The sequence below is a fragment of the Ahaetulla prasina genome, chromosome 3 (genome assembly GCF_028640845.1).
Source record: "Ahaetulla prasina isolate Xishuangbanna chromosome 3, ASM2864084v1, whole genome shotgun sequence".
Classification (NCBI taxonomy): domain Eukaryota; kingdom Metazoa; phylum Chordata; class Lepidosauria; order Squamata; family Colubridae; genus Ahaetulla; species Ahaetulla prasina.
The window spans coordinates 190,153,318-190,180,983 of record NC_080541.1 but is presented as its reverse complement, the minus strand read 5'-3'; the positions used below and the strand labels follow the sequence as shown (position 1 = coordinate 190,180,983).

Sequence of the window (27,666 nt, the reverse complement as noted above, 5' to 3'; positions counted from 1 at the left end):
TATAATTCAATTTTTTATGATCATGAGAAGGGGATTGGGAGAGGAGGGACAGAATTATCACAATGCCATCAAACAAAGTTTAAAACCTTCAGAATATCAGTTGAACAAATCAGTGTGAAGTTTGGCAATTTAAAAGTAAATTGAAAAATAAAAATAAAAGCAACTGAGATTGCAGCAATTGTGGTTACTTTAAGAAGTTCCCTGCTGGATCAGATTAAAAGGCCATGAAATCCAGTATCTTCAGGTGACTTTCATTTGCTTCTGGGAATACAACAAGGCTTGTAGGCACTAATCTTCTTTCTCTGTAAAAAAAAATTTTTTTTTAACAATTGCACTGGTTATATAGAAGAAAACAAATAAATAATAGGACAGTGTGATTTCATTGATTTTTAAAACTTTTAATTTGATTTTATGGGTTTGAAATTTCTGTCAATTTTATAGGGCATTATTACATTTTAAATTTGGCCATTTGAATAAGTTTTTTAAGGGTTGTTTTTTAGTATTGTATGTATTGTTTCTTTTGTATTTTATTTTGGCTGTTCACCGCCCTGAGTCCTTCAGGAGAAGGGCAGTATACAAATTAAAATATTATTATTATTATTGTTGTTGTTGTTGTTGTTGTTGTTGTTGTTGTTGTTGTTGTAAGTAGACTTTGGAGTCCTTGGTGTTATTTGAGCTTGGTTGTTTGCCTATAGACTTTTCATTACTCAACTATATTTGCTCCCTTTTTATGTACAATAGCTTGCCTTCCAGTGTTGGTGAAGGTATGGTTTTCTCTGTGGTAGCTCCTTGATTTCTGCTGGATTGCCATGGAAAGCAAAAATCAACAATAGCATTATATTAATTTTCTCCAACAATAAACTATTTTTTAAAATCCTCCAAATATTCTGAGAATGCAGAAGAAGAATTGAAGTTTGATGTATTGAGAAATGTTTGGTTTGAGGGTACAGGAATGTTTTTAATGATTTTATGGTTTGGGAATGTTTATACCATTGTTGTGAGCTTCTAGTCTTTTGGCAATAAAATGGATAGCTATCTAAATCAAACAAACCAATAAGTGTAGTACAGTCATACCTCGGTATTCAACTGCTTTAAAACTTGTTGAATTTGGTACTCGATGCATTTTGAAGCAAAAATCTTTTCCTGGTACTCATCTTTCTACCAGTACTCAATGCATAGGGAAGAACTTGCTGGCATCAGCTGCCTTATGACTTGCTACTCCTTCCAGCTGAAATAAAGAATCATGTGGTAAGTTACGTGGCTTGCTCAGTACCCGTTGTTTTTAGTATTTGTCTCATTTCCTGGAACGAATCCTGGATGAGTACCGAGGTGCTACTGTATTTTGCATAGAGAAAAGAAATATTTGAGAAAATGCAAAACCAATTTCAACACAAAGTTATGTATGGTCTTATTTAAGTAATTTATAGGTGGCTACTGGACTAATTAACTGCCCCCCCCATGCTTCCCACTCCTCCTCCATCCATCTTTTTAATTTGTATTTTTTTTTACTTCCATTGTTTATTTTTTCATTGGTTTGCTTTTGTCATCTTTACATTTTTTATCATTTTTCTTTTCTGTTTTACTGTTGTAAATTGCCCAGAGTAGCCCCATGGTAAGATGGGCAGCAAATAAATTTAACAAACAAACAGACAAACAAACAAATTTCCTTTTTTCCTACCCCAAAAGGTAATCTGTTAAATAGGGAACAATGGAAAGGATGTCTTTCTTCCAGTGTCTCCTTCTTTTGGAGCCTTATGAATTGCACTTCTCTGCTTATCGAAAGAGTTCATTGTTTCTGCTAGCAGATCATTATCATGCACCTTTTACATCTGTAGTTTCTGTCTTCCCATGTACCATTATAGGACTCATCGGAAACATTTCATAATTTCGAAGTATGTTGATAGGAAGTATGTTATTCCAAGAATCATGAGGAGTCCAGTTGCCAAGCTCAAGAATTTGGAGAATGCTGTCAAAGAGAAGGATATATTTATTTTGCTTCAAGCATATGCAGAAAAAATGGATTTAAGTGAGCCTGTTTTGGAAATTAGCCAGGTGAGACTTCCTCCTGTTAATAGCTGAGGGATATACAGACACTTTAGCAGAGATGATACATTAATGCCAAAATGTGGAACATGCAATACACTCTTTTTATTGAAGAGTATAAGAAAACATTGGTTTTTGAACCATGTGCTAGAAAAGATAATTGGCCTAAAGTGACTCAGCATTAATAGTCTGGCCTTTTTCTTCAGAGCTGTAGCTTGCTCAATAAAAAACTCATTAACTTCCCTTTCCTTCTTCTGAGTCAAAACCCACTGAATGTCAGTGGGAAAAAACTTATAACTATGCATAAATTTTCTAAAATTTGATGTTCTCAAGATGTGTTGGATTGTTATTCCTGTTGTCAGTACTGCTGACAGATTCTGTTTTTCCACTCATTCGGACACCACCTTGAAGGATGATGCTGACATATTTATTTCCAGCACTGCCTCTGTTATCTGCTCATTTTGTCAGAGCCCTACATTTTCTCTTAAATGTCATTAATAAAATAAACAAATAACCCCCCCCCTTTTAACTAATAATAGTATGTAAGCATTAGAGCACTCTTCCACTATAGCCTAAATAATAAGTTTTCACAATTGCTGCAGGAAGTTTTGTGATTCTGTTTCCATCTGAGGGGACTTTTTAATATTAACACCAAAAAGTCATTTTGAAAAATAAATACTGACTGTGGGAAAAGTTGGGAGGAATTAATTTCATAGATAGGATTAAGCAGCCCTTCCAAATTCTGCAGTAAAATATTAGCCATCTATAGTTGTTCAGTTGCACTGGGATCAGAGACCAATTTGTAATCTAAATTTAGGCAAGTAATTCCACAAAGTTTCTTCTGACTTTTTTTTTTCTATTGTAAATTAGCAGAAATTGAAGAAATCATTCCTATAATGCTAGTTCCCCATGAAATATCATGGCAATCTATTTTTCTAAATAATCAACTTGTTTTTCTTTCTTGTTTCAAAGGAACCTGGAGAGACACTTCTTCATCTGGCAGTCCTAGTTAGTGACCGAACCTCTTTGCATATTGTAGATTTTCTGGTGCAGAACAGGTGAGTTGATTTGATAGGCCTAACAGATTTAGCAATTAGCAAATGTTCTTGTGTTTTTCACATGCATGCCAAATAAAGTGAGAGTACTAATAGATTCTGAGCTATTAGCTCTGAGATTTCTTCATTCTGGTAGAACAAAAAGTTGACATATAGGAGAGATCATCAGACACCATTGGGGTGAGATATCATCAACATGCTGATGATGCGCAGCTTTAGATCTCCACCTCTGGTGACCCAAATGATGCTGTGGCTGCCTGTTCTGTTCCCCCTTTGCAAACGCAAAGACGCATGTCTCCCAGTCTTTTTATTTGCTATAGACCTGATTTTCTTCAGTTAAGGAAATACTTGGCAGTGACCGTGCAGAGGCCCGCCAAGTTCTGAGTCTGTTATCTCGTGTCCAAGATCCATTGCCAAAAACTCACTGACAAAGTCCTTTAACCCTCCAACAATCGAGCTGCAGTGCATCCTTGGTAGCCTTTTTGTCCGTCACAAGGGCCACATGGCAGCTCCACCCACTTTTATACCTTGTGGGGTGTGGCTCAGTGACTCAGCAATCTCTGAGTCTGCCACACCTCTTTCTCTGCTGCGCACACTTATCTCTTCCTCGCTGCCTCGGATCAATCCAGGATTGATTGTCAGCAGCTGGCACTTGAGGCGTTGCCAGGGAGGAAGAGGAGGGTGCGGGAGAGGGAGGCCTTGTCAGCTCTTCCTCCTGGCTTGCAGCTGGAACTTGGGGTGGTGCCAGCGAGGAGGGTCCTGGCGAGGGAGGCCTTGCTGGCTCCTCTCCCTCACTTTCCGAGTCACTCTCCTCCATGGGAACAGCCTCGAGGGCTGGAGTCACAACACTGCCCTTTTGGGGTGCCTCAAGACTGTGGGGGTCTGGATGGGAGATGCTTCAACTGAACTCTGATAAGATGGAGTGGCTGTGAGTATATGGAGCCTTAGGATCCAGATGCTTATCATCTTTAGTTCTGGATAACATGGTACTACCACATATAGACTCGATGCACAACTTGGGTTTTTTCCTAGACTCACAATTCCTAGACTCCAAAAGCAGGTAGCAGTCATGGCTAGGAGAGTCTTCACACAACGTTGTGTGGTACATTAATTGTGTCCTTTTCTGGACTGCGAGGTCCTGCATTCAGCCATCTCCCGTTTGGATTATTGTCAACATGCTCTACATGGGGCTATGCTTGGAGAGTATTCAAGTATTCGGAAACCACAATTGGTCCAGAATGGAGCAGCGCAGACAGTTTTGGAGGCCCCTATGGTGGCATAGGTAATATCACTCTTATGCAAATTGCACTGGCTGCCAGTATGCTTCTGGGTGCAATTCTAAGTGGTAGCTATCTTTAAAACTCTTTATTGCATGGGTCTAAGTTAACTGTAGAACCATTTTTCTTCAATAGGAATGGGCCACTCCACTCATGCTAGCAGAAGGGGCTGATCCCATCAATCAAGGAAGTTTGGCTGATGGGATCAGGAGAAGAATCTTTTCTGCCACAGCTCCTGCCCTTTAGAACATCTTGCCACAGGAGATAAGATCTGCCGCTCTCTTAGCTTTCAGGAAAAGCTTTAAAACCTGGTTCTGCCAGTTGGAGAAACTGTTGGCTGGAGGTGGCTGGTGCACTAATAGAGAAGGCACCCTTACCTCTCTCCACCAAATCCTTGTTTTTAATTGGTTTTAATTTTTGTAACTTTAATCCATTTTTATGTTTATTATGGTTGAATGTTTGTGTGTTTTATCTTGTTATAAGCCACTCAGAGTCACCTTGATCAGTGAGATGTATCTCAAATAAATTTGATCAATCAATTAATAAATAATCATGGTACCATAAGTGGAGGATTTTTGTTTGATGAATAATTTTTCTCTTCTAGTGGGAGCCTGCTGAAACAGACATCCAAGGGAAATACTCCCCTTCATTATTGCAGCCTTCATAATAAACCTGAATGCATAAAACTCCTTCTGCGAGCAAAAGCCAACATCACAATCAGTAAGTGATCATGAAATAAAATTAGGATGCAAGATGTCAGACTATTTCACTACAGTGCTACAATATGTATAGTGAATACAGATAGTCCTTGAGTTATGACCCCAACGGAGCCCAAAAAATTAGGTTGCTAAGTGAAACATTTGTTAAGTGAGTTTGCTCCATTTTACGACCTTTCTTCTCATAGTTATTAAGTGAATCATTGCGTTTGTTAAGTTAGTAACATAGTTGTTAAGTGAATCTGGATTCCCTATTGACTTTGCTTGTCAGATGGTCATAAAAGCTGATCACATGACCTTTCTGTTCTTTTTCTTTTCCCTATATTTTCTGCAGTTTTTTTTATTTTAGGTTTACCTAGTAATAATGGATGAAAGGTCAGTTTAAGAAAACATACCTGAATATTTGTATCACTGTAAATTTTATTTTAATACTGCATACCTGGATATTTAACCCATTCCCATTAATGTTACTGCATTGGCTTAGTCTTTTTCAGGACAGTATTTAACTGCAAGCCATTTAAGTTTTACCCATTTAATCGTGTCCAACTCTTGGCAACTTTATAGGCAAGTTCTCTTAATTAAAAATAATTACTAAATTCCATAGAACCATGGAAGAGAACAACATTCTGCAGTGGCTGGACAAGTTGTTTTAGGTCTATGTTCATATTTGTCAAACCAACAGTTAGTAATTTGATTGGTGGCTAAACATGCTGTTCCAGGCATCTGCCTGCACTTCTCTAAGCCAAAAGATGCCAGTTATTTACCCAGGGCAAGGCAGCAAATCTCACTCTAGTAACAAAAACCTACACTCAGGAGCATAAGCACAAGAGCCAAGGACAAAGCTTGAATAGGCAAATTGCTTTTATAATTGATAAGTAAATAGTCATGATTAACAAAGAAAATCAGTTACTAGATATTTATATGTAGTAGCTAATACATACCAGATATGGGGGTTGAAGTCCTGCATCTTTTTATCCTGCCTTTAGTTGGTTTTGGACAATGTGCCATTCATTTTATGACCTTTGATGTAGAAGGCATCTGCATAGGAGTTTGATGATGGTCCCAGCTGGCTTTCGGTTCTTTTGTTTCCAGCCCTGAGAACTACAGTCCTTGCAGGCAGAGTAACTGGTGTTTTTTATTCTCTCTCTCCAGAGGCAATGGTTAGTGAGATGGGAAACAAAGCCAGGGAAATTCACCAATCACATGCCTTAACAGGCCACATTAAATCAGTGGTGACAGGACCAGTTGCAGCCTCCTTCTATGGCAGAATAGAAATTGGCAATGAGGGCAGCAAATTTTATGCTGGCTTGGCATACCTTACTGCTGGAAAATAGCACTTTAATATTTTGCTATTAATACATTCATTTATCAGAAGCTGACAGTTTCACTACATTTTGCAATTTACTGTGATAAAACAAATCTATCTTCTCTACAGTCATGAGCAATTCACGTCCTCTTTCCTTCTTTGATGCAACTGTAGAAAGAAATTAGAAGGTTTCATGTCTAATATTGATTGACCATAATTTAGTAGTATGTTCATAAGCTAAAGTCTAGCTGATCTTTTTAACACCATAGTGTCAACCCAATCAGTCATTTTGGAGGGATTTTATTCTCAAATGACACAGATCCTTCTCTAGTATAATACCTGTAGTTGTGAAAACAATAGAGCAGCTTTCATTGCATATTTTGTATCTTATTGTATACAATATTTAAATTTACAGAGCATTAGCTCTTATGTTAATTGTTTCTTATGTTAATTGTAACTTGGAGAATCACTTGAGAATTAATATTTTAAGAATTGTGTTTAAAACAAAGCAACTTTATATACTGCAGTCCAATTGGTTTATTTCCAACAAACTTTAGACACCAGAGGTCATATTCTAACATAGCAAAGATTAATTAAAAACAAAAGAAAGTAAAAATTATTTTCATCACAATACTCTGAGTTAACATATTGCTTAATATTGACATTTTATTTATTTATTTATTGTTTCAATTTCTATACCGCCCTTCTCCCAAAGGACTCAGGGCGGTTTACAGCCAAAGGAAAGACAGTTAGTACAATTTTTAGGACAAAATTAATACAATTTTGTATTCATTTCACCTGAATCATCAAAACCATACAGTAATGTAGTGTTTCAGTATGGCTTAGCCCCAAGGATGAGGGATGCTCAAACATGAATTTTCTTACACCACATATTTTCCTGTTAGGAGAACTTTGCTCATACTTCCTGATTACCTGATTCCACATTACCTGCTTAATCCAGAGTAGAAAATCTTTTTCAAAATGTTCTTCAAAGAGGCTCTAGATGAGGCAATTGTCACAGCATTGCAGTAGTGTTTGATGTATTGTTTTCCTGTCTTTTGCAATCTCTCTCTCTCATGGATCTCTCCAGGGAGCTAATCAAAAAGTTAATATGGGGGCCACATCCATGTGATTGAAGCCCCACCCTTTTTGTGAGCATAATGCATGGAAAAATGGGCAGGGCTTTGAATGCATGGCTGTGGTTTCCATATTGACCTACCTGCAGTGTTGCGCCACTGTTCTTGCTTTGTATATAGATGATGGTAAAAAAGTAATATTTGAGCCATGCAAAAAAATAAATAAATCACAGTTTCTAATAACCCTTTGTTAGAAAAAAAAGTTTCAAACTGGAAATATTAATACATCCATATAGCCACAATCTTCAAATGACATCTGATATTTTCCCACAGCTAACGAAGCTGGAGAGACCGCCCTTGATATTGCTAGGCTATTGAATCACACTACATGTGAAGAACTGGTAAGCAACAGCAGGTTGAACACAAATATCTAACATCGTCCTAAGGCCTTGACAAGAGGTGTCTGGATAATGTGCTCCAGACATAGCAATAGGCAGCATGTTTTCAAAATACAAAGTATGTTGAAACTATTATAGCTCTGCTGTATATGTGCTTTTTTTCTGTAGCTTTATCATAATCTCTTCTCTAATAGGTGTTCACTTTTATAGCACTTAATTGTAAATTTATAAGAGCAGAACCTTGTTAAGTAAAAATAAAAGCTGGAACATATTGAATCATAATCACAACTGATTGAATTATGATTCAATATATTAAAGTGTTTCTGTTTTTGTATGATTTATGTCAGGGGTGAAATGCTCCCGGATATTGCCTAAGCCAGTGTTTCTCAACCTCACCAACCTTAAAATGTGTGGATTTGAACTCTCTGAATTTCCCAGGCATTAGAGAATTGTGGGCATTAACATCCACACATCTTAAAGTTGCTGAAGCTGAGAAACACTGGCCTAAGCATTGGAGCTGGAAGTGATAGAAAATGCTTCTGCTAGGAATACAGCTATAGTTTTCTGCCCATATCATCTGAAAAAGCTCAGTGGAAGGAGTTTACTTATGATTTTTTTTATTTATTTTATTTATTTATTTTGTCACAACAGTATATATAAGCATAAGCATGAAAGTAACTATATAATATATAAGCATATATATATAAGCATAAGAATGCAATAACTATACTAATTGGATATAATGAAAGAAAACAATAGGACAGGAACGGTAGGCACTTTTGTGCTCTTATGCACACCCCTTATGGATCTCTTAGGAATGGGGTGAGGTCAATAGTAGACAGTTTTTGGTTAAAGCTTTGGGGATTTTGAGAAGAGACCACAGAGTCAGGTAGTGTGTTCCAAGCATTAACAACTCTGTTACAGAAGTCATATTTTCTGCAACCAAGATTGAAACGGTTAACATTAAGTTTAAATCTATTGTTTGCTCTTGTATTGTTGTGATTGAAGCTGAAGTAGTCTTTAACAGGAAGGACATTGCAATAGATAATTCTATGAGTTAAACACAGGCCCTGTTGAAGGCGGCGGAGTTCTAAGTTTTCTAAACCCAAGATTTCAAGTCTGGTGGCATAAGGTATTTTGTTGTATTCAGAGGAGATCTCTACCTTTGAGACTGAATGGAAGAGGAAGGAAGGAAGGCTGCACCACTGATAGATGATTGAAAGGGTATTCACTTATAGAATAGAATAGAATAGAATAGAATAGAATAGAATAGAATAGAATAGAATAGAATAGAATAGAATTTCTTTTTATTGGCCAAGTGTGATTGGACACACAAGGAATTTGTCTTGGTACATATGCTCTCAGTGTACATAAAAGAAAAGATAACCTTTGACCATATTTTATCTAACAAATGCAAAATAAAAATCACCTTGAGAATTTCTTCTTTGAAATATCTAAACACCGTCTCTTCCACTGAACCGAATTAAAAGCAGAACAATTGTTCTATGTAAGGTTACCTGAGTTCATAGCCAAGTATTTTATAGTAGTGTGATTACATATCTAAATATTCGTTCCCTTTTTTCCCCCTGCAACTTCCTAATTTCCATTGAAAGTCCCAAACACCAAAGAAAACAGCTGTTAGTCCAATGGGGTTAGAAATGCTAGGAACTTTCCCTGCACAAAAAGATCATGAGCAGAGATGGGGTGTTCTGTATCTTCCAGCTATTAAAGGCTGAAAATAATCAGTTCAATATGCGGGCCCATGTTGAATATGAGTGGCAGCCAGGCCAAGAGGAGATCTTTGAAAGTGATGATGAATTGGATGAAAAGGTAAGATCTCATTACTTCTGGTCAGGCTGAGATGTGTAAGTATTAATTATTATTTAATTGGTATGGTATAGATTTGACACCCTATTAACAGGTTTTTATTGGATATATATTCTGATACCAATTCCATGAAAACTACATAGATATTTATCACAGTCACTGAATTATAAAATCAATCAGGCTCTGCCTAATTTCTTAGACTATTTTGATATTCTAAGGACAAAGTCTTGCATTATGTTTATGCCATTGAATATCAGGGGCCTTGAGCATATTTCATTTGGTGGTTAAGTGGCCACTCACAAATTTTCATTCAAAAGTTGTGTTCCAGATGGACTACCTGTTACTATATATTTAAGGCCACCACTTTAAAGAGGATGTTTTTCTTAAAATAATGGTCCCGAATAGGATAGCAACAGTACTGAGACTTATATACCGCTTCACAGTGCTTTATAGCCCTCTTAAGCGGTTTACAGAGTCAGCATATTGCCTCCAACAATCAGGGTCCTCATTTACCCACTTCGGAAGGATGGAAGGCTGAGTCAACTTTGAGCCTGGTGAGATTCGATTTGCCAAAACTTGCTGGCAGCTGGTGATCAGCAGAAGTAGCCTGCAGTACTGCACTCTAACCACTGCACCATCTCGGCTGATTTATTTTTTTATTTTATTTATTTATTTGTCACAACAATATATGTAAGCATAAGCATGAAATAACTATACGATATATAAGCATATATATAAGCATAAGTATATATAAAAAACTATACAAATTGGATACAATCAAAGGGGACATTGGGACAGGAACGGTAGGCATGTTGGTGCTCTTATGCACACCCCTTACAGACCTCTTAGGAATGGGGTGACGTCAATAGTAGATAGTTTTTGGTTAAAGCTTTGGGAATTTTGGGAAGAGACCACAGAGTCAGGTAATGCATTCCAGGTATTAACAACTCTGTTACTGAAGTCATATTTTCTGCAGTCAAGATTGGAGCGGTTCACATTAAGCTTAAATCTATTGTGTGCTAGTGTAATGTTGCGATTGAAGCTGAAGTAGTCTTCAACAGGAAGGACATTGTAACAGATTATTCTATGAGTTAAACTCAGGTCATATCGAAGGCGGCGGAGTTCTAAATTTTCTAAACCCAGTATTTCTAGTCTGGTGGCATAAGGTATTTTGTTGTATTCAGAGGAGCAGAGAACTCTTCTTGTAAAATATTTCTGGACATGTTCAATTGTATTGATGTCAGAAATGTGGTATGGGTTCCAGACAGTCGAGCTGTATTCAAGAATTGGTCTAGCAAATGTTTTATATGCTCTGGTTAGTAGTATAGTGTTTCTGGAGAAGAAGCTACGCAATGTAGCAGAACCCCTAAGTATAATCTTTGATAAAGCTTTCACAACCAGTTCCCTTCCAAATCTTTGGTCACTAGCCACAGTCATTCCAATCTTTAAAAAAGGCGACCCCAGCTTAGTTGAAAATTACAGACCAATCTCCCTATGCTGCATCGCCTGCAAAGTAATGGAATCCATCATCAACCAATCCATTACCTTCCACTTGGAAATACACAACCTACTCTCCAATAAACAATTTGGTTTCAGAAAAAAATTATCATGCAATTTACAACTTCTCCACTGTAAAAACCTATGGACTACAAGTCTTGATCTAGGCAAAAAAATTGATACAATCTACATAGACTTCTGCAAAGCTTTTGACTCAGTAGTACATGATAAACTTCTCCTAAAATTAAAATCCTATGGCATTTCAGGACCCCTACACAATTGGATATCTGCTTTTCTATCTAACAGACAACAAGTGGTTACAATTGGTAATGCTCTATCAAATCCTGTTTCTGTCAAGAGTGGCGTTCCTCAAGGTAGCGTTCTTGGACCAACCCTCTTTATAATATACATTAATGATCTTTGTGACCATATCTCAAGTAACTGTGTTCTGTTTGCTGATGATGTCAAACTGTTTAACACCACCGACAATACATCTACCATTCAAAAAGACCTTGATCATCTAACCGCTTGGTCAAAAATTTGGCAACTACAAATCTCAACCAGCAAATGCTCAGTTTTGCATATTGAAAAAAAAACCCAATCACTAAGTACATGCTCGATGGACATTACCTTACAGATGACCCCCACCCTGCCAAAGACCTTGGAGCTTTCATATCTAATGATCTAAGTGCCAAAGCCCACTGCAACAACATAGCAAAAAAAGGCTTTAAGAGTTGTTAACCTAATCCTACGTAGTTTCTTTTCCAAAAACACCACACTACTGACCAGAGCATATAAAACATTTGCTAGGCCAATTCTTGATTGCAGCTCGCCTGTCTGGAACCCATACCATATTTCTGACATCAATACAGTTGAGCGTGTCCAGAGGTATTTCACGAGAAGAGTTCTCCACTCCTCCGTAACCAACAAAATACCTTATGCCACCAGACTTGAAATCCTGGGTTTAGAAAACTTGGAACTCCGTCGCCTTTGACAGGACCTGGGTTTAGCTCATAGAATCATCCGTTGTAATGTCCTTCCTGCTAATGACTACTTCAGTTTCAACTACAATATCACAAGAGCTACCAATAAATTTAAACTCAATGTCTTACACATTGGAAAAAAAAATCAGAACACTAAATACAAACCCTATGGACATTACCTTATAGATGACCCTCACCCCATTAAAGACCTTGGAGTTTTCATATCAAATGATCTAAGTACCAAAGCCCACTGCAACTACATTGCAAAAAAGGTTTTGGTTTGGTTGAGATTTGGAGTTGCCAAATTTTTGACCATTCTGACACAAAGTCAAGGTCTTTTTGAAGGGTAGCCGTATTGTTAGTGGTGTTAAATAGTTTAACATCATCAGCGAAGAGAACACAGTTACTTATAATATGGTCACAGAGATCGTTAATGTATAATATGAAGAGTGTTGGTCCTAGAACGCTGCCTTGGGGGACGCCGCTATTGATACAAATATATGAATATAAAGAAGACTATCTTTAACTTCACTTTTCCAGTAATGTAGTCTACTTGTACGTTTCAGCCCTATCTGGTGAAAAAAGATCACTTTCATCGCCCACAAAGCTGCTACAATCTTCCTGGGCCAGCCTCTCAGTCATGGAAGAATCCAGCCGACTTTTTCAGAGGAACCAGTCCAACATCCCAGAACAAATGCCATGATTTATATTCTACACCACATGCCTCTAGATCTGCTGAAACATCTCCTCCCACTTTTGCCTGTTCAGGCCCTCCACTGCCACCACGCAATCCACCCAGAGGTAAAACAGTGTTTTTGGTACACCTTTGTATTAGTCTTGGAATTGTATCAATTTTTTTTAATGTTAATTTTAGTAAAAGTACTAATCTATTTTAATATTTAATGCAATCTGTGTAAAACAATACATTTATGTTTTAATATAAATATAGTAGATGAATCTGAGGATATGATTAATCTATTCTCCTTATTTGCTTCTTACAGTTTATTAAGATTTCTGTAATTGAATTTCTTTCTCAGCCCCCAGCTTCCCTCCGCCATTACCCCCAACCAGCAACTCTGTCTATCCTGTAGATACAGTAACTAAAAGAGCTGCGCCTCCACCTCTGACCATTAGGCATAAGCGGACCTCTTCAGAGCCTCTCCCCTCTACACCATTGAATCACAGTCCTTCTGATGGTAAGAGAGCTACTGAACCACTTACAACTGGAAAATTTACTGTTGTACAACCAGGATTGCCTAAAATAAAGAGATAAATGAAGTAGCTTTATACTGATTCAGCTAACTGATCCATTATGCTTTTGACACTGGTTTTACTACTATGTTTCTAACTTATTAGACAAAGTTTGCTTCATATCAGAGAAAAATAGCTTTGATTCTGTTTGATTAGATTCTAGATCTTTCTCACTTCCAAGGCGCTGCTCTCCAGAAGGAGCTTCTCCTAGGAGTTTGAGGTAATTGTGTACACATAATATGTATAACTAAATAAAAATGCTACCTGTCTGAAGCTGGGTTTACTCTGAGGGTACATCCTGGTTTTGAATAGCATCTAAGAGGTTCTTACGTTGATTGCATATGAGGTGGTTGGTAATAGGAATAAAAAACCTACTCTGGCCAAAATAATCATTATCACTGTTCTTTTCTTTATCAGACAGCAATTGGGAATAGCTGTGGAAATCTCTTAAGGGTATTTTTTGAATGCAAATTTAATCTACTTTGCACTACACTGGGAATATCTACATAGAGGCTGTCCAGGAGCAAGTAACAAGCAGAGGATTATTCATCTATATATATATATACATATACATGCATTACATACGCACACATACATACAGTATGTATGTATATATGTATGCATGCATGCATGCATATAATTTTCCTCTCCCTCTTCCTTTTCCCCTGCATTATTTTCCTCAGTTCTCAGCCATCTGAACTCTCTGAAGATTCCTGGCAGCAAGGTAAGATAATTTCTTTTAAATATACTATTTATTTGTAACTGAGAATTGATATCTCTTTCTTCAGGGAGGCATTTCAGTTGTGAAGAAAGTCAACCTACATAACTGCTTGCAAAAGTTGGGCAGGGGAGGAAGATGGGAAAAAATACTTTTTCAAGTTTTATCGTTATGAAAAGTAGAGCTATAGAAAGTGCAATTATATTAGTGCTATAAACTTTGCATGGATAGAACGTAGAAATTAATAGGGAAAATGTTTTCCCATCCAAATTCAGAAATATTCATCAAATTATTTAAAGTCACCTACTTCAGTTTATCCTAAAATAATAATGTTATAAACTATTTATTTGATAGCTAATTTTGATAAAAATCTCTGATTTGGAAATTGAGTAGTTAACAGATGGGACACATCAAAGAACTTTTTAACCCCTGGGATAAAGTGGTTACTGTCATACCAAGTTATTCCTAACTGCATTAAAATATTTGGACAGATGCTATACATTCCTTCCAAAACACATTTTGCACTTCAAATCTGATTTCTGTTCAGTCATAATAAATACTTTTGATTTCTTGTGTGATGTCATTCCCGCTTTTAAAATTAGCAATTCCAGAAACAATAAAAGCAAAACAATCACTATAATATCTCTTGAGGCCCATCAGCCATGAGGACACTGAGTTTACAGTGTACAGCTATATTACTTAACCTTAGCAACTTTAAGACATGTGGACTTCAGCTGGGAGTTCTGGCAATTGATCCACATAAAATTGCCAAGATTGAGAAAGACTGGTCTAGGGGATAACAAAGGTTGCCTACCCTAATATGTAATGGAAGTGACACCTTTTATAGCATACTACTATTTTACCTTAGTCTATAGATTTGAGAGAAGTTGAAACTGATCAAGGAAAGAAACCACTTAGAACTAAGGAGAAATTTCCTGACAGAACAATTAATAAGTGGAACAACTTGCCTGCAGAAGTTGTAAATGCCCCAACACTGGAAATTTTTAAGAAGATGTTGGATATAACCATCTGTCTGAGATGGTGTAGGGTTTCCTGCCTGGGCAGAGGGTTGGACTAGAAGGCCTCCAAGGTCCCTTCCAACTCTGTTGTTATTATTATTGTTATTATTCTATGCTCTATACAACAATCCAAATAGTAATCTTGGCAAATGGCTGCACAGTGATTCTTTTTTTCCTCCAATAGTGTCCTATCAGTAATCTTGCCGCTGTTATTAGATTTAAAATCAGTTTAGTCTCAATTACTGTACAGTCCGTGATAATTCCCAGCAGAAAAAATTGCGGCAGGAACTTTGTCTTCTTTTTCAGAACATTTTGTAGAATCCACCAAATTCTTATCCAAAAAGCCTTAATATTCTTACAAGTCCACCAAATATGAAAATATGTAGCGTCATCACAATTACATCTCCAACATTTTGCTTGCATATCTGGATACATACACGATAGTTTCTTAGGATCTAAATGCCATCTATAAAACATTTTATAAAAATTTTCCCTTAAATTCTGTGCCTGCGTAAATTTAACATTTCTAACCGAAATTTTTTCCCAAGTTTCCAATAATATTGGCTCCTGAAAATTTTATGCCCACTTTATCATACAATCCTCTACCAAATCCCTTTCAGAATCTATTTCAAGTAACACATTATACAATCTCTTTATATGCTCCTGAGATTGATTTCTAATTTGCTTTACCAAATTTTCCTCATTCTGGACTATACCAATTTTCTGATCTTCCTTCCATCTAGCACGTAGTTGCCCGTATTGAAACCAAGTATAATTTTCCCCTTCTTCTTTTAATACATGCAAGGATTTTAATTGCAAGCTACCTGTCTGCACAGTGATTCTTGAGTGTGTTCAGTGGAGTCTGGGTAAACAGATTGTTTCACTATCAAATTGGACATTCTCTGTTGTTTGGAAACAATATCTTTATACTTCTCAGGAACTCAGCAATGATACGGCAACTGTTAGGAACATCAGAATGTTCAATCAACAATACTGGTTCTATAACTCAGGAGTGGATAAAGTCTTCATTTCTCCTTACAGAAGAATCCACTATTTCAGAAGTGGTCCACTATGTGTGCTATATTGTATGGGAAGCATATATGATATAAATAGTTACAACATTACACACCAACATGCATTCTTCATAATCACTCAGATCATCCAAAAATGATATGAAAATGACATATCTTTTTACATTGCAGCTGCCTCAAACCAAAACTCAAGAGAGAATCACTGGGCTTCTTCTCGGTCTTCTGAATCATCAGATGACATTCCTCCACCACTGCCAAAAAGGGGACATGTGGTAGGTTCTTAAACTTAATATCCTGAGGTTATTTTTGCATAGAATACCCATTTATGGGCTAAGGTAACTTTCTTTTTCTTAAATAAAACCTCCTAAATACTGTCTAAATATATATGAATTCATATTCAGATAAGTTTTGGGAGCAATTAACTGTTGGTTGTTCAATATTTCAATTAAAAAATAGAAATGCCGCAGTGTATTATTATGTCACTGAAACATTTAGCAATTAGGAAATTCATTGTGTGATGGTCTCATCTTACATGTTTAGGTCTTCTTCGCAATACGATTGAGATTTCATTTCATAAACTGACTCCAGTCAGTTTGGCTATATGGATGCATGAGACACATGCACAAATATACAAATTATCTTTAAAACCCCAGAGAAACCTACTGTTCTGAACATTTCTTCTTTTTATTTACCTTATAGTTGTATGATTAGCTATTGCAATTCTGTGTGACATACAGTATCCATACTCTTAAGCTTAATACTGCTTGCTTATGGCAGAATACATCCTGTCTGCATCGTGTCAGAGCCCTTTATGATTGTCAGGCTGATCATGAAGATGAACTCAGTTTCACGGCTGGAGAAATCATTAGAGTAGAAGGACAAGAGGACTGCAACTGGTGGGTAAGTTGTCATTTGATTCTCTATGATTATTACTGGGAATTCCTTACTTAGCACAGAATACAACCCAAAAAAACAGCTTCCGGTTTGTGGCAAAGATTCTGTGAAGGAGTCTATAAGAGCTTTCCTACTACTGTAAGTCATTGGATCTATTTTTGGCAATGGATAGCATGGCAGGTGTATATTAGGTACCAGCAGGCACTGGAATTTTCTGAGTATTTAGCATCTATTGTTAGATGGTATCAAACTTTTCAAAATGTTTTTCAAGCAGTGGTAGTATTCAGCCGGTTCTATCCGGTTCGGACGAACAGGTAGGGGCGACTGCGGGATGCCCCCCCCACCCATACGAACATCATGATGTCCCATTTTTCCATGTTTTCGAGGTTCTGTGCATGCGCAGAAGGCCTTGCACATGCACGCGCACATTTGCAAAATGGTAGGGGAGGTAAGTGAATACCATCCCTGCTTCCAAGCATTGTATTAATTTTCAGTTATTCCTTAGAATACAGTAATGCTGTATTGGGACCATTGTGGGAAAATAAAAATAGTAAATAGATTTAGTTGCCTGGCATATTCAGAATTCTTGGTCTGCTACAAAAGAAAATGGAGCTCAACATAAGCATTAAAGGTGTACTTAATGATTAGGTACAGATTCATCCCATCTAATGTATCCCTATTCCATTATATGGAATATATTTCCAATATATGGAAAATGATATACTGATAAACATGTATATCTTCTTACGGAGCTTCTAATTATTGTGCACTGTTTATCCTCTCTGTTAAAAGTCTTTCCTTTTGTTTTATTTTTTCAGCATGGCAGGATTGAAGGATACCCTCACAGAAAAGGTGTCTTCCCAGTGTCATTTGTTTATATACTACCTGAATAAGAATACATCTAATTCACTCAAAATACAATTCATTCTACTGTAAGAGGGCCTCCTGCCCTCTCAAAGCACAATCAATAGTTGTAAAGAAACACTTACTGGAGATAAAATACAAATTATTGGTACTGAAATGTCATACAGAGGATTAACATCTCCTTAAATCATTGGCAAGAAGTCCATTGAATTTTTAAAAAAATTATACCGGAATTACAAGAGCTATTTGATGAACTCATCAAACATATGTGTGTTAATGGTGCAATTTCTTGCTGTCAGTGTTTGTGCATGAATGCAAGCGGTACATGGGTACATTTCAAACGCCACTATCATCCAGTTGTTAGGCTAGAAAATGATTTAAGCAAAAAGACCTCACTGTCTAAAATTTAGCAGTATACAGAATAATATAATTCACAATAATAAGAGATAAGAAAGACAAGAAATGAATCAAACATGTCATAAGAAGATAATTGCTTATTTCTAAATGTCAGAAACACATAAGAAAAAATGCAAATGTGTAGTGTTTCTTTATACTTCTCTTCCCTGTATTCATGAAACATGAAGGAAAACATTTTCAGAAACAATGCTTTAGGACAGGGGTCTCCAACCTTGACAATTTTAAGAGTTGTGGACTACAGCTCCCAGAGTTTCTCAGCCAGCAAAGCTCCACAAGTCTTAAAGTTGCCAAGGTTGGAGACCCCTGCTTTAGGATGTCTATGGAGATTTTCAGTCAGCCAGGTCATGGTTGTCCCAAAAGTGCTTTTACAAAAGGCAACTGGACTTTGCTTTTCCTTGAAGACCTTTGAGAAGTGAAACTTTGGGACAATCTCTTAGGAATTGCAAATTTCCAGTATATTCGTTTTTGAGGTAAAACAATCATATTGTTCCTGATTTTTCTATAAATCTAATGTGCAATATATGTATTCCTAAGGATTCCTACTGAGGTATGAAGAAGAATGTCGGAAATAAAAATCGTAAAATATATTTCAGTTTCTGAAAACCCATCCAGTCCTTTCTTGAAAACATTGTTTATTATGGAAAGAAAATAATACATACACATTCAGAGACTTTTAAATTTTCCATTCTTCTCCTACTATTCATAATAAAGTCTTAGAATAAATATGGTATGTTGAAATTTCATTTTCCCTAAGTTAAAAGGGCTAATTCTTTTAAATCGCCTTATATGTTTCTACTAATGCAAAATGATGCTATTAATACAGAATTTTTCTATTTGCTATTAGGTTACTAAAATAAATATGGTACCCCAAATGTCTTAATTGTGGTTTATATTATAGTACTTCTGTTTATTAATAATGTGATATTCCCTCTTTAATAGCAATTTGATCCTTGTTTCTGAATTAAATATAGCTCATAATCATATCTCTTATCTATGCCAACTAAACTGATAAGAGGATTAGAAAATATTGACACTGAAAACAGCAGGACTATATATTATCTCATCTATTTGATTTTTTTAAATTTTGGTTCAAATTCATTCTCAAAAATTATCTCTGTCTTCCTTGGTATTAATAGTAATTTACTAAATCATAAATTGTTGTTACTAGAATAGAAGAATCCTATTTTTATTAATCCTCCTCCCCATACAAATGTCTTTTGAATGCCACTCTACCTTGGTTTATTCTTTGCTGTGTTGTTTCCAGTATAAAAAAGAAATGTTCTCAAAAGTAGAATTGGGAAGTAGCTATACGTTGACACAGAGAAATAACCTTAATATGACTGTTTATGGAACCTAGATATTTCTATCTTTGTGTATATAAATATATTAGAGTAGTACAAGTGTTTTTGAATGAGATGCAAATAGAAATGCAATTCCAAATAGCAACATTAACACAACTACTATGTAATTTTAATGTTACTTAAATTTAATAAATAACACTAAAATTTAAAAAACAGAATGCTAATGCTTTTTAATATTTTAATTAAAATTTTATATTACAATAAAGTATAGAAAAAAAGAAAAGGAATAAGAAAAAAATAAGAAAAAAGAATTTAAAAAACAGAACTTTGATTTCTGTCTTTCTTTCTATCAAGTAATAAGACACCTTATTTTCCCCCCTCTGTAGTTGTTTCTAATACAAAAATCCATAAATTATCAGTTCATACTTTTGTTCTTTCAGCAAAAAGTTCACAGAAGTCTTTTTAAAAATGAGTGAAATATTTGTGTCTTTTGCAAATACTGAAATAATGTATATACCTTAAGAAAGTAAGCATACGGAAATCCAGAACTCAATCTTGCCAAAATTGTTTGAAGATTGTTAAAATTAATGAATACATTAATGAATACATTAATTTGTATTCATATGGCAAACAGACGTTATGTAGCTAGAAATTATATTAGGGCTACCAAATCAGGGCTGCAAACATGTAGACAGCCACTACATGGCAATAAAGAGATGAAGAAATTTCTTTCTAGCCTTTTAAAGATTATGCAGATTTGGCAGCTCAGATCTATTCATCATAGAAAGCTAAGGGAATTTGTAATCCTCCAGATTTGCTCAAATTCAATCTTTATCATTATTAGGAGATGTAACTTCCGAATGATGTAAGTTTTGCATGTATTCCATGGAATGTTATGTCAGCCACATTTACAGAAAACAGTGTATAGTGACTATATATCAATAAACATTAAAAAAAATACGACATTCTTAACACAGAAATCCACCTTTAAGAGAGCATGGGTGATGAAATAACTGCACAATGTTTTTGGAGTGATGGCATTTGGAGCAGTTTGTTTAGAAGCCTTTGGATTACTATCCAGGAACACAGCAAAAGTATTGTGGTAGCTCAAAAGTGACTGAAGATTAAATTACTACATAGTCATTCATGATGCAGTAATATTCATTAAGAGCTTTTCATTTAATTTTTTGACTTTCAAAACAAATAAACATGATTTGAAATTTAGCCTATGTATAAAAAAGACTGGATGTGTGAATTAGAGCAAAATTAGACCAAGTTTATGAACTTGTATATTCAGTACTTAAAAAGAGTATATGGTTAAAAAAAAGATCAAGAATTAACGGGTGTTGAATGAATACAGATTGAATATGAATGGGAGTAAGCAAATAGCTTGGTCATATAGAGAAAATGAATTAGGATCCAATTGCAAAACAAATAAAACAGCAAACAACAAAGGAAGAGTGAATGGGTTAAGAGAAAGAACAAGAAATTTTTAATTGGATGGAGCAATTTAGTTCCTCAAAAAGAGAGAAGTGGGGATTTTATGAACAAAAGGCAGCGTATGAAGTGGTATATGTACATGATAGAAGTAAAAATGGGTTACTGACATGGATCAAGAACTACCAGAAGTACAGGCAGGATTTCAAAGAGGCAGAGGAACTAGAGATCAACATATGCTAGATCATGGAGAAAGCTAGGGAATTCCAGAAAAACATCTACTTCTGCTTCAAAGCCTTGTTGTGGATCACAACAAATTGTGGCAAGTTCTTAAAGAGGTGGGAGTACCAGACCATCTTATTTGACTCTTGAGAAACCTATATGCGGGTCAAGAAGCAACAGTGAGAACTGGACCCGGAACCACTGATTGGTTCAAAATTGGGAAACGAGTCCGGCAAGGCTGCATACTGTAGCCCTGTCTATTTAACTTATATGCAGAGCACATCATGAGAAAGGTGGGGCTAGATGAATCAAAAGTTGGAATTAAGATTGTCAGGAGAAATATCAACAACCTCAGATATATAGATGATACCATTCTAATGGCAGAAAGTGAAGAGAAACTAAAGAGCCTCTTGATGTGGGTGAAGGAGAGTGCAAAAGTTGTCTTGAAACTCAACATTAAGAAAACTAAGATCATGGCATCCAGCCCCCTCAATTCCTGGCAAATAGATGGGGAAGAAATAGTGAGAGATTTTATTTTCCTGGGCTCTAAGATCACCACAGATGGGGACTGCAGCCAAGAAATTAAAAGAAGTTTGCTCCTGGGGAGGAAAGTTATGGCAAATCTAGACAGCATACTAAAGAACAGAAACATCACCCTGCCAACAAAAGCGCATATAGTCAAGGCCATGTTTTTCCCACTTGCGATGTACGGCTGTGAAGGTTGGAACATAAGAAAGGGTGTGTGCCAAAGAATTGAGGCCTTTGAACTAAGGTGCTGGAGAAGACTCCTGAGAGTCCCTTGGACTGCAAGGTGATCAAACCAGTCAGTCCTAGAGGAGATCAATCCTGACTGCTCTTTAGAAGGCCAGATCCAGAAGATGAAACTCACTTTGGCCACCTAATAAGAAGAAAGGACTCACTAGAGAAGAGCCTAATGTTGGGAAAGATTGAGGGCAAAAGAAGAACAGGACGACAGAGAATGAGGTGGCTGGATGGAGTCACTGAAGCAATAGGTGTGAGCTTAAATGGACTCCAGAGGATGGTAGAGGACAGGAAGGCCTGGAGGAACGTTGTCCATGGGATCCATGAGGTCATGATGGGTGAGACATGACTTTGTAACTAACAAATGGAGAGATACAGTGACTGGTTTTTTTTAAAAAAAAAACTCATACCATTAATTTCTTTGACTTATTATTTTTACTTGCAATCTACACTTTACATAATGTACTGTAATGGGTATATATGTACTGAATAAAATAGATGATTGTGACTTTATTAATTTGAATCTTACCTGAGTATTTGCATGCTCACGTGTACACTGCAGGAACATAAGAAATAATAACAACCTCTAATTTTAAATACAATCTGTAAAAAAGTAAAAGAAAAACACTATAAAAGATTCTGAAAAAATATCTAACAGCACAACCAAGTCAGAATACGACTGTTGAAGAAACCTCTTGCTGATGTTAATTACTGAAAGCAAGGGCTGTTGCCCATACTTTTAGGTAAGTCCTGGTTTCTCTAGAAAACATTCTCTAAGTGGTGGCCTTCTCATTATGAAATTCCCTCCTATCTTTGAATTTTCCAGAGAATGCTAGACTGTAATATATTCTGTGATGCATAGTTACATCCATTTACTGCATCCGCATACTGTCCTCTGTCAACCCTTTTAGCCCTGCATCATTTAGGCGAGGATGAAGCAAAAGAGCCACTGGCAACCCATTGTGAGCTTTTAACACTACAGTTTGCAGAATCACTTCAAGTCATTCAATGTTTGAGCCCAATTAGACAGAACCTAACAAGATGTCAAGATTAATAGTGTGGATCTTGCATTGGTAGCCAGTTCATTTCCACTTGCAAGTAAAGATACTTGTGATCCAGTGGTGGGTTTCAAATTTTTTTACTACTGGTTCTGTGGGTGTGACTTGGTGGGCATGGCATGGCTTGGTGGGCATAGCTTGGTGAGTGTGGCAGGGGAAGGATACTGTAAAATCTCCATTCCCTTCCCAATCCAGGGGAAGGTTACTGCAAAATCCCCATTTCTTCCCGATCAGCTGGGACTTGGGAGGCAGAGAATAGATGGGGGCAGAGCCAGTCAGAATTTTTACTATGGGTTCTCCGAACTACTCAAAATTCCTGCTACCGGTTCTCCAGAATTGGTCAGAACCTGCTGAAGCCCACTTCTGGTGTGATCACTTACAAAGCCCTACATGAGTTGGGACCTGGGTTTTTTTCAAATCTGTTTCCTATAAATAGAAACTGATTATCCAAGGCATGTGTGTAAGAGTGTGTGAGATTTAATTGCAGAATCCTTGAAAATAGGCACTCCCTACCTGTTGAATGTCCTCCCAGTAGATATTAAAAGGAGCTCTTAGAATAGAATAGAATAGAATAGAATAGAATAGAATAGAATAGAATAGAATAGAATAGAATAGAATAGAATAGAATAGAATAGAATAGAATTTTATTGGCCAAATGTGATTGGACACACAAGGAATTTGTCTTGGTGCATATGCTCTCAGTGTACATAAAAGAAAAGATACGTTCATCAAGGTACAACATTTACAACACAATTGATGGTCAATATATCAATATATCAATATATCAATATAAATCATTTATTTCTAATATTCAGCCAGCTTTTAGAAATACAGCTTTTTAAGAATATGTTTGGGGACTAAGGCAAGGATGAGAGATGCATCTGAGGTGGATGAACCTGATAGCTTGGATATTGTAAGACGTTACAGTTATTATAATATTGTAGTTTAGGAGGAAAAGATGTTGATTTGTTATTATTCGATATTATTCGAGAATGATAATTTATTAATTATAATAATGATAATATAAATGATAATGGTGTTTTTCTCACCAGTTAGTGAAGTACTGAAGAGGGAGAGCAAGAAAGTTGAAGGACTCAGCCAAGCAGTTTGGCTACCACTGCATACACAAATTCAGGACATCATTCATCAGCAACTCACAATCAATGCAGGGTAGGATTTGGCAATAGAGACAGTATTGTGGGTATTGTTTTCTGCTGTCCTGACTGATGGAAAGTCTCTTATACCAGAAGTTGGGAAAGACCCTGAAAAGTCACCTAGGAAAGCTTAGCATTTCTTTCTTTCTTTATTTTTATTTTAGCATTTCAAGAAAAGATCAACAATGGTGAAAAAATCTAACTCTTATTACTAAATTTCAGTGACTGATGTCCCTGAAGAATATAGTACAAAACAGTATTATGAGCAGATACTTCATGATGTAGCCAAATTTTATGGCCTCAATTGCAAGAGGAATACTACTGCCAAATTAATAACAAAATGTGTCATGGTCAACCAAGAACTTAGTCACAGAGCATTTGTGGGTTGTGTCACATTTGCAAACAGCAACAGGAAACCATTTCTAATACAGTATGTTTCAAACACATTTCCTTTTTTATTGCTTAAACCCGATCTGGTTTTTCCCTTTTTGAAAATGTGCGTTCTCTTTCTAATGTGGTCAGTGTTAGACTGTTGAATCTTTATTTCTTTATTTTTGCAAATTTTCTCCTCTAGCTTAAACACTAGAATCTGTAAATTGTAGCCTATGGCTGGAGAGGATTAAGATTTTTTTAATTAAGAAAAGGAGCACAAACAAGAAAGGGCCTAAACATTCATAGAAACAAAAATACTATTTGTTGGCATGAGGTCTCCATGTAGGAAGTACAGCTTGCAGCACAAGTGAGTATATTGCAAAATGCAAATCTTTTTTCAATTTGTCTCGTTAACAGGCTGCACACTAATTAGTGTACTATAATGTGCATCTTTGTTTGAGTTTTTCCTGAAAATTCTTCTGGACTAATTCTGCTATCAATAGATTTTACCAGACTATTGAAAGTATGGGATTATGACTCCTAGCCTTTCCCTGTTAAGTGCTTATTTAGGCTTTTGGACACGCTCTCTGTTCACTTTCATGCTAAAGAAAAACTAGAAAATTGCTTTTTAAATGTACATTACTATTAATAGGCTTTGTAAATGCATTACAGAACATTCAAGCAAAAGGAAGAACATGAATTTAATTTGCCTTGCAAACTGTCTGTAAAAATGTTAGCTAGAATTGTTCTTTCTTTTAGCTAAAGGCCATTGCATTATAAATATACAAACCCCAAGGGGCCATAGAAGCGATAGCAAGGTTTTAAAAAAGCTTGATCTGTGAAAGCATGTTGCTGTCTTACTGTTAATTTATGTTAATGAATAAATTGGTTTATAACCCTATAAAATCTAACAGAAATTTTTACAAAAGTTTTAATTTATTCCACTTCATGGGGATTATATGACAAAGCATTCTATAATCCACAAAATGTTACACAATAATAAATTGGTTCATCCTTTAAGTGTCAGATGTAACATTGTTAAATGTAATGGAAAATAACAAAAGGATTACCCCTTAGAAATGTATTCTAATATGCTAGCCTGAATTCATCCATGCACAGGTTCTTTTCCTGGCATTGTATAAATCTAGGATTTACCTAAGATTTGTGCTTCACAGTGCAATACAGGATCTGACTTTTATGGCTGCAAATGTTTCAAATGTGTTAATTTATTACATACCTCTCTTGATACCAAGAAGTGAGAGTTAAGTCAATCTTATTGCATTATAACTGCATTATATTCCCTCGCCAAAGGAAGAGTAGTCTTGCACTCTAGGATTACATACTCCAGATCCAACCAATTCTTGAAAGCTCCACACACCCCTCCCCAATACATTTGCATGCATCTAAGTATGTGTTTATGTGAAATATTTGTTTTTTAATTCTTTTCACAACAACTGCATGAGCAATGTAAAAAAGAACAGGACCTGGATAACTGCCCACTAATATTAAAATAAATATAACTAGCCATGTAAGATGAGGGATGTTAGCTATCCCAGTAACTGATTCCCATCAAAATATACCAGTTATTCTTTCTTTCTGCGGGTGTCTGCTTTTACGGCTACCATCTTAACCTTTTTTTGAACATTTCCTGCAGATGCCAACTGTCTCTTTCACACTCAATCCGTTCTACAGACAGGCTCACCCAAGTGTACACATACACAACTGTTTACTTCCTCGTCTCTTCCCAGCAGGAGGATGGAAAAGAGAGGGGGAACCTGGATGTAAGAGGAATTGTCTAATTGACAGGATGGGAAGGGAGATGAGGAAAGGAGACTGTTAACTGAACAAGTTAGGAAAAAAGTGGGGAAAAATCTTGTGTTCTTAAGAAAACAGTTTAGGTCAACAACTCCTACCACAACATACCTCCCATTATTCATCAGTTGGTCCACAGCTAGTTGCATTTCCTACTGATTTGCCTACTTGTGCTAAAAACTCTACTGGAAATCTTTGAATGTTAATTGAGTAATTTATATCTCAGTTTAGGTGACCAAAACTGAAATGCAAGAAAATATGCCTACCCACCAGCATCCCTTGGTGACTGCACAGCTTTCTCAAAATGTCTGGGTTCAAAATTCAGTGGTCCTTTTGCATTTTTAAGAATTGAGGGAGTTAAGGGGCAATTGTTACCTTGAATTTTGCAGATGTTGAGGCATTCTTTTCAATCTTTGAAGTTCTTCTTCTACTGTCTCCACCCATTCAGTGTGTGAACTTTGATGTGCCATTCAAAGCCTGGGGTGAACCTCAAGTTGAGTCTTGCATCTCTGATATTGGTTAAAACTGTTGTTGGTATAAAGAATAATTTGACTTGTCAACGTGGAAAGACATTGCACTTAACATATGAGCACAGAGTAGTAATGCCATCTGGAGACAAATACACATTGTTGCAGGTTAACAAGACATTGATTTCTCCCCCTTGGTTTATTTATGGTTTACTTAGTTTTGGTTTAGTATGCTGTGTAGACTATTCAATTGCTTGGTAAACCATGGTTTAATGCTTTAGTGAAGAGACTGGTTTATTAACAATGAGTATTATTTACTTTACTATGTACTTTACTTTACTATGTATTTACTTTACTATGTCAAATCCAACTGGTAAATATGAATGTTGAGAGAACTAATTATTAAAATCTCTGCTCATCCATGTCTATTGCCACTCCTCCCTGCCCAACCCAGTTGTCCCACTTGCCAGGTGCCTGGTACATTTTTCTTCTGTTTACAGAAGCAAGGTGAGCCATAGCCAGAAATGCAGAACTTGCCATCTCTTGTTCTTTCTTCCTCTTCTTCATACAATTTTTGCCTCTTGCAGTATTCTTTTCACTTTTCTCATGTGCTTTTTCTTTCTCTTTCATTTGAGTATTTGTAAGCCGTTACCATCAAAGGTGACACCAGCCAGAGCATAGAATAATTCAAAGAAGTAGTGCAAGATCA

The 27,666-nt window shown here is 36.3% G+C and overlaps 1 protein-coding gene and 1 long non-coding RNA gene across 5 annotated transcripts in view; one reads left to right on the top strand and one right to left on the bottom strand.

Moving 5' to 3' along the window:
- LOC131194522 (arf-GAP with SH3 domain, ANK repeat and PH domain-containing protein 2-like) overlaps positions 1 to 19,964 on the top strand; it is a 49,449-nt gene extending 29,485 nt beyond the window's left edge. For both annotated transcript variants that reach the window (XM_058175603.1, XM_058175602.1), the window contains exons 17-28: positions 1,863 to 2,052; positions 3,016 to 3,101; positions 4,980 to 5,095; positions 7,807 to 7,874; positions 9,594 to 9,701; positions 12,745 to 12,979; positions 13,216 to 13,374; positions 13,586 to 13,649; positions 14,113 to 14,153; positions 16,369 to 16,469; positions 16,975 to 17,097; positions 17,910 to 19,964. In XM_058175603.1, coding sequence (XP_058031586.1) covers positions 1,863 to 2,052; positions 3,016 to 3,101; positions 4,980 to 5,095; positions 7,807 to 7,874; positions 9,594 to 9,701; positions 12,745 to 12,979; positions 13,216 to 13,374; positions 13,586 to 13,649; positions 14,113 to 14,153; positions 16,369 to 16,469; positions 16,975 to 17,097; positions 17,910 to 17,984 — 1,366 coding nt within the window. In that variant the 3' untranslated portion in view covers positions 17,985 to 19,964. The remainder of the gene's footprint in view (positions 1 to 1,862; positions 2,053 to 3,015; positions 3,102 to 4,979; positions 5,096 to 7,806; positions 7,875 to 9,593; positions 9,702 to 12,744; positions 12,980 to 13,215; positions 13,375 to 13,585; positions 13,650 to 14,112; positions 14,154 to 16,368; positions 16,470 to 16,974; positions 17,098 to 17,909) is intronic.
- On the bottom strand, positions 7 to 27,664 carry LOC131194526 (uncharacterized). Of its 3 annotated transcripts, XR_009154214.1 has the most exons (5): positions 26,866 to 27,664; positions 22,624 to 22,697; positions 1,821 to 1,966; positions 1,075 to 1,228; positions 7 to 302 (listed from the first exon to the last, which is right to left on the bottom strand). It is a non-coding gene; the product is annotated as an uncharacterized LOC131194526 (long non-coding RNA). The 3 variants fall into 3 exon arrangements; XR_009154215.1 differs by lacking the exon at positions 1,821 to 1,966; XR_009154213.1 differs by lacking the exon at positions 22,624 to 22,697.
- Between the last annotated feature and the right edge of the window lie 2 nt (positions 27,665 to 27,666).